Here is a 7988-nt window from a genome sequence, read left to right as displayed (position 1 = left end):
GTAGCTGGCTGATTTGATCTTGTTCTGGGCTTCCAGGTGGGTCATGCCTTCTGTGTTGACTCCATCAATGGCCACCACAAGGTCCCCCTGATTCATGTGTGACTGGGCTGCCTTGCTACCTGGAGTGATCTATGAGGGAGAAAAAAAAAGGAAATTGTCTATCACGATATGCTATTTTGTGTTCAAAATGTTTTTCAAGAACAAGTCCTGCCCAGAGTTACTGGGGAGGGGTGTCTTCTTCATCCACCTGAATACTTGCAAATAACAATGTTACTGGAAGCTAGGCATACTCATGACTCTGCAAAGGTCAATATGCCACTTAAGGTCTACTATCTCTTTATTTTTGATAAAGACAGAACAGGTAGTCTCAAATTTTCTTTATATAGTGAAATCCAATATGAATACTACTGAACAGGTTATTACTGGTCATATAATTATCATGTTATTTATCTAAGAAGTGGTATTCATTAAAATGTTTTATTGTCAGCCCAGATTTGACAGTAAAAAAGTTAATCAAATTACCAAAATAAATTAAATGAAATTACACCATTTGAGGACTTGGTCTCTTACGAGTACAGAGTGACTGATAACTGTTTTTCAAGGCTGAAAGCCTTTTTCTGCCAGTTTCTTCATCTACAAAGGGTGGCAAATAGGTCAACTACAACATAATAACTATTAGAAATGAATCATTTCTCCTGTTCCAAGGTGCACTCATTTCAGATTCACTGTTGCCTTACATTTTGTGATTATTATTATCCGCAATGCAGTCATGCCTAAAAAAACCTCAGGAAGCTACAAAATTGCTAGGTGTCATACAATTTTCACATAAGATCAAGATTTTTTTTTTCTAAAATCAATTTTATTGTCTAAAACTGAGAAAAGTAAGTAAATGTGATGGTGTGAGGATCTCCAATTTTTTGTTCCACCTTAGTTGCATTCCTTTCTTCTCTTTTATAACAAAGATCACCAAGATTGCCTAGGGCTAGGATGAGAGTAGTTCATGGATGAAGAACAGCTGGCTGAGGCAGAACCTGACCAATGTGATGCTAGTGGAAAGATGAAAACACTTTGAAGAGTTTGCAGCCACTGTACTTTCTGAAGGCATGCGGCAGCTACTGGTCATGCCTGTCTGTTATTTATAGGTGCTCACAGTACTAAAAACTCACGTAGCAGCTTCCACATATAATGATTCCTACCATCTCAGGGTGGTTTAGAGACTCTCTCTCATATTGGCAGGCAGTAGCCTGCCCTCAGATATATATACCTTTGTCATCTAGTATCTGGACTTCATATCTATGTACCTAAATAAGAAACTCTCAGCCCTAAGAAAACTCCAACTAGTAAACAACACTAATGGTAAGCAGGTTCAGAGTCAGCATTTTGTTCTTGGCTTTACACACAAAATTACATGGGTCCAGCATATTACCCAGTTGAAAACCTTGATTAATAACTACACTCCTTGGCTACCTTCACATGTGTTTGGGGGTGGGTGTTTTAATTAGAGAGGTTTCCAGAGAGCCACTCTAACTAAAACGCCTCTTTGTCACATGCATTAAGCCCCTGCAGGTTTAAAAATAGCTGTGAGATGCTTTATCTAAATCTCATTCAACAAAATAATGGCTGTACTCCAGCAGACATTTTTAAACCACAGGGGTTTATACATGACCATGAAGTGACGCTGGGGTGTTTTAGTTAAATGTGGAGCTGACTCGATTGAGTCTGCTTTGATGTGTTCCAATTAGAACACAAACCAGCATATATATAGGGACCCCAAGTCTAATGGAGCTCTGTACCACAAAGGTATAGCTCATCTGGTCAGAAGTCAGATCAAAATTGTGGAACAAACCTCTAAGGAAAGGAGGGGCCCTCACAAACTTTACCACATTCCAGCCTAAGTCAGAGTTAAAGTTAAAAGTCTTTCTTTCCGTCACCATGTACATACATTTCAAAACAAACAAAAAACAATCTACCAAAACAAACCACTGAACTGCACATGCAATCTTCCCCCTGGAGAGAAGATGAGAAAGAGAATGAACCACACATGATAGATATTATGAATGCACTATTAGAAGGTGCTCAAAATCAAGAACCCAAGCAGAACAAAACAAACCATGGCCCTAGGAGTTGCCAACACTGTAATGGGACACAGCACACTAAGTGGTTGAAGGCTATACTTCAAAGACATAAAGTAATTTGCCATCCAGGCACTGTAAATAATATATAGCCAGAGTGGACCTTACTGGAGTAGGGATCATTCTTTAGCTCCTCAATGGAGATAAAGCCAGTAATATCAGATAGAAATGTATTAAAGTTCTCTGCATTTACTTTACATTTTTTATTAATATCACCAATTAATGGTAGAAAAATGTTCTACCAGAAAAATGTTCTCTGTTTTTTTCTGATCTTAGTAAGCTGGAAAAGTTTAAGTCAGTCTCAAGAATGGTATTATGTCCTGCACCTTTTTTGTGTCCTCAGTTGCCTATTGAATTTGGGATGTAAAAAAACATGGGATCTAACACATTTCATACTACAAACATAATTAGTCCTAATTCATAGAAAAGTACCAAAGAACTGTGGCAGTTCAAGAGACTGCTATGCTTCTGTACATCCCATTGATCACAGGGGAAGAACACTCTCTCCCCACTTACATGTGCCATGCTCATACAATCTAGGAATCTGTAAGGGTCAAATGACATTATAGTTGTCATATTTATTTGCACAAATAATTTAGTTACTTAAACACATTTCTCTTCTCACTCTCAAAAATATTCCCACAAATGTAATATGAAAAAGATGGGTAGAATAAGTTAAAATAGAGATAAAGATCAAATATCCAGACAGTTCAATCAATCAGAATCAAATTAATCTGACAGGACTCTAAAAGATTGAAAATCTTGGCTTGAGTGAGATTTTTAGCTCCCTTATTCAATAAAAGGAAAGTGTTTTTCAGTCACTCCAACACCAAAATGTAAGGCTGGCTAATGAAGGCACTTAAAAAAAATTATCCAGCCATCATTTCTGCAAGGCACCACTTTCTCACCCACTGAGGAAATGTGCTTTCTCTTGCCAAAGAAGTGTTAATTATGCTGTGCTGTTGATATCTCAAGACTCCAGATAGTTGACACCCAGGTGCCCTGCACACCTGGTCATGCTTATCAAGAATGAAGACGCATTGCCAAATGTAGGTGACACGTAGGGGGTGCACATGCACCCCCTGAGCATGGTGGTGCACCCCCTGCATAAAGGTGCCACTGACACTGCCAACGGCGCCTGTGGGCAGTTGCCACTCACCCCCCGCCCCCAACCGCCAATGGCATCTGCAGCTGGTCCGCGACTGCCACTGGCCACTGCCAACACTAGTTGGTGCTCACCACCCCCTGCAGCCCTCCCACCACCAACAGTGCTGTGGCCACCTGCAGGAGCTCCCTGCTTGCTGCCGCCACACCCGCCACTGACAGCACTGCTGCCACCTGTGGGAGCTCGCTGTGCCCCCCCCCCCCGGGGGCACACAGCGCTTATGACTGAAAACATGCCCCATGAAGGTGCCACTATGTGTAACTGCACAGAAATTCCCTTCATTGCTCTACAGATCTCCTTACATAGATTCATAGATGCTAGGGTCAGAAGGGACCTCAAAGGAGGGTCGAGTATGACCCCCTGCCCATGGCAGGAAAAAGTGCTGGAGTCATGTGACCCCAGCCAAGTGCTTGTCCAAGCCATTAAGAAGAACTCCCTTATTAATCAATGTAGACTACACAAGTGAGAGCTGCAGCCTGGATACTCAAATAGTGGATTAGGTGGCAAGAGTGTTAGTCCCCTGAACGTAACATGCAACTGGTTCCACTGAATTGAACAGCATGTTCATAGGTGCTTGCAGGATTGGGAGTTGCCAAGTTTCTTTTTAGTTGTTCTTTCACCCCCTCTTTTTAAAATTTGGATTCATTTCAAGGCAGATTTTCATTATCGCTTCTCCGAAGAGGTCAGATGTTACTTAATGTTTGGAAACTTACCTATAAATATGTCCCTTCAGATAGTTGATAGCTTTGTAGTTCCTTGAATTTTCTAGTCTGTGCTGTTTTTCCCCCCTTCTGCAGATCCTGGTTCAGGCACAATTTATCTTGCTTCCCATTAAGAGCATGAGCAATAAACTGAGAGTTTTATGTGTTTTACAATTGGCTGCTATACTAAAATAACTTTTTTCTTCTTACCCCATTCTTCTTAATGCATTTCACTGTAAATAACCAATGCCACATTATTTTATAGCCACTTTGTAGGGTTCTTTTTGATCTATTCAGCAAGAATGGAAGCCTGAACTCAAAGACTAAAAGGGCATTTGAGATGAAAGGAAGAGTTTTAATTTGGCACTCAGTGGCCTGGAGCCACTTCTAATATTCAGCAACTCAAAATAGCTTCGACTTTGAATATGTCCTGCAGTTCCAGGCAGATCTGACTTTTGTGCAAAGTGCCTTTGACTGGTCTGTCCCAATTGGACAAAAGCACAGGTACCGGAGCAGCCTCCTGTGGCGGGACCTGAGGCTGGGTTGACCAACCCAGGGAAAGAAATAGGAAGCCCTAAAAAGAGGGCATACTTACCACCCACAGGAAAAGTGGAGCTGCACTGATAAGGGCTGCTGGCATGATTCATCAGCTGCTTTTATTGCCAGCTGGGAACGGCGCTGGCAGATGACATCACCAAAAACCACTGCCCAGCAGATTTAAAAGCGGACGGCAGGAAAATGAAGGGGGGAAGCAGCCACGGAGTCAGAGGGTGAAGCTGCGGGCACGTGGTTTAATCCTATTATTTGGTTAAGCAGAGTGTTTATCATATACATGCAAGGTTGTAGGAAGTTGGTTAAAGCTGATCTTATCTTAAGGTATTCTTTATTATAGCTTTCATTTAGGCTAGAGACAAACATTAAAAAAGCCTGAGCCTGAATTGATTCCATCTGTACAGGTTAGTCTAACCTGGCTAGGTTGAACCAGTTTGTAACTGGACAGACATTCTATCTAGACTGAGGAAGTGCAGGCATATGCCTGCAGTGGCTCAGGTGAGAAGCTAGGGGGGTGCTAGAGTAGCCCTCCCTTCCCTTATACAGAGCTGAGCTGGGGGTGTGTGGCCAGGTCCCACAAGGACACTCTGATTAGGGAGGGGTTCCCCCTAAGCAGCCCAACAGGGAAAGTTCATGATAAACTCAGTGTTTATCACCCCATTAAGAAAACAACAGAAGGACACTACCAGCTACCTGCTGATCTGCCTTTGTCCCATGTGCCACAGGTCGAAGGTAGCCAGCATGTGGTCTGCTAGCTAATGCTGAGAGGTATCTGCGAGGGATGAGGGAATGCCTGCTTAGCAGAGTGGGGAGGGCATGCGGGGAGCAGAAGCCAGCCCAGAGAGCATGATGGGATGCTGGGGGAGTCTGATTTAATTTAAACCAGCAGGGGGTCTGGGACAGCCATTATATAAACTGGTTTGAGCCAAATCAGTTAAGTCTGATAGTACATTCAACCAGGTTTATCTCAAACTGGCTTCAGCTGTTTTCAAACTGGTTTATGTGCACTGAACATCTGTTGTGTGTCAGGTTTAAACTATTTCTGATCATTTAAACCAGTTTGTGTGTAATGTCTGTCCCTAGCCTTAGTGGGTTCCTTTCACTGCCATCCACCAGAGGCAGATATGCTGCTATGAATAGCATATTGCTGGATGTCAGTCTGACTCAGCACATAGCAGACCAAAAATGGCTACTACTTACTCCCATACCTTGTTCACTACTGAGTAGTGTAGTTGGTAGGCTAGGGTGCATGCAAGAGGAATGGCACATTCAGAGGTGCTGTCCTGGAGATTAACACACTAAATAAGCTATCTGCCTCAGCAATCAGTACAGCTGAAATCAAAAGGTTCAAATGCATATTTTGGGAACAGCAAGAGAGAAACTTGGTGAAATGACCATTATTCGTATGTCCAAGGTAATATGAGCCACCCAGCCAAAGGAGATCTTCATGTAGGAGTGTACTTCCTGGAACTACATTGTGAATATTCCTCTTTACCCCCAAGAATAGTGCTGACTCTCACCCCTTCCTGTACTGACTATATTATCCCTGCTCTCTGTGGGTAGAAAGAAGCAGATACAGGCAATCCTTGGACTTGTGACACAATTGGTTCCTGAAAACCATGTCTTAAGTTGAAACGTTGTAGCTCGGAACCAATTTTCTCATAAGAAACAATGTTATAAATGGGGGATTAGTTCCTGAACCATGGCCCAATACCCTATTTTCACCAAAAATACCTCAGAATTTTGTACTTGATCAATTATAGATGAGTAATATAGCTGCATTAATGTATTTATATTGTAAATAGCAAATCATACTGATTTGGACAGACTTCTTTGAGGTGACTTTGCTGGACTTTTTGAAAGGCTCTTAGTTGGACTTTTTGAAGGGTTCTTGGCTGGAGTCTTTTCAGGAGTCTTGGCTGCAGGTTTTTCTGGAGTCTCGTCTGCTTTCTTAGAGAAATTGTCCAATGAAGTTTGGACAGATGTTCTCCAGGGAGATAAGTGACCCAGCGAACTTGTTCACTGGTGTGGTGTCACATCAGATCAAGCATTGTAAGTCAAAACTGACATCATAAGGTTGAAACAGGGTGTCAATTTATAAATGTTGTAACTCAAAACGTTGTAAGTTGAAGACGGCCTGTACTGCAGTCACCCTTGTATTTTTCCACATTCAGAGTCCAAATGACTCATTTCACAATAAAAAGAAACAAGAAGAAAGTACTTCATTAGAGAAATCTGTATGGTAGTCTCTTTTATAACAGGTTATATCATTTGTCTCACAAAATTGGACCCAGTCTTGTATTCTTGCAAATTTAAAGATTCAGCATACAAAAACCAGTATCACAATAGTTACACACCTGCATGCACCATCATGTTTCAATTGGCTGGGGGGAGTTGACTTGTAAGGAATAATGAAAATGTCAGTTGCAGCCATCTGAAATGAAATTTTGTGGTTTAAAAATGGCTGCTTAAATCTGTTCCCAGGTGAGCAGGTGCAACTTGCTTTGTAATACCGATGTAGTATGAAGCAAATGGGAATTATACCCATATAACAGAGAAGAATTTGACACAAACAAGAACAGTCCTGAAAACAGAAGACAGAAGGCCTGGCACTGGAGTTTGTCTTGATTCCCAACAGAGGAGGTAGATGAAAGAATTGAAAGCAAAAAGAAACAATGTTGGTTTATATTCTCCCTTTGCCTTGAATAATGAGAAGTGTAGCTGTTGCTAAGGCTATTGTTCATCTTTTACACAGTCCTACTGTGTTGATACTATTTCTGGCTCAGAGAAGCTGTGTCAGAAAACCCTGCCACTGCAGCTGCCAGCACAAACACTTAACAAGCAATTATTGAAAAATCAAGGCCAACTGAAATCTCACAAGACACTACCCGAAATTATTTCATTTGAGGAGAAACAGAGACCACAATGCCAAGCTGAAACCCCCCCCCACAATAACAGTGATACTATATTAGTCTCCTAAGGAAACTGTAAGAGACTGTAAGCTTCCTATTTCATTTCTGTGGTGTGGTTTTACAAATATCCACATATCCACTATGTCTACTTCAAATACACCCATCAAGATGCATGTGGACAATAACTTTGAATGTTTTCATTTCAAATTCATCACCTCTGGTAAAAGAAGGTGACACATGCCTAACAAAATACTAGCAAACAGCATACACCACTTTCTCTGTGTAAAAATGTTCCCTCAAACTGTGCTGTTTCACATCTATCAGCTTTGAAACCACACTACAGTAATGTAGTTGCATACCTCCTCTTCACTTGTCCCACAGTGGCTTCCATGGGAGATAAGGGTACTCAGTCCATAGAAATATTAAGCTCAAAGGTTTCCCAGAATATGTTTCTCACCACTAGCAATGCATGCTGTACAGTATCCAATCCTGAAATGACTTGGGAAGATTCTAGTTCTACTGACAG

General features: G+C 41.5%; 1 protein-coding gene across 15 annotated transcripts in view; it reads right to left on the bottom strand.

The window, feature by feature from the left end:
- Window positions 1-7988, bottom strand: part of LDB3 (LIM domain binding 3) — a 233176-nt gene that overhangs the window by 175083 nt on the left and 50105 nt on the right. For all 15 annotated transcript variants that reach the window (XM_019502234.1, XM_019502228.1, XM_019502235.1 and 12 more), the window contains exon 3: window positions 10-129. In XM_019502234.1, the coding sequence (XP_019357779.1) occupies window positions 10-129 (120 nt within the window). The remainder of the gene's footprint in view (window positions 1-9; window positions 130-7988) is intronic.

This window comes from Gavialis gangeticus, unplaced genomic scaffold (assembly GCF_001723915.1).
Source record: "Gavialis gangeticus isolate Ggan-Ray unplaced genomic scaffold, GavGan_comp1, whole genome shotgun sequence".
NCBI classification, from domain to species: domain Eukaryota; kingdom Metazoa; phylum Chordata; order Crocodylia; family Gavialidae; genus Gavialis; species Gavialis gangeticus.
The sequence above is the reverse complement of the archived record's forward strand: the minus strand, read 5'-3'. Positions and strand labels throughout refer to the sequence as shown.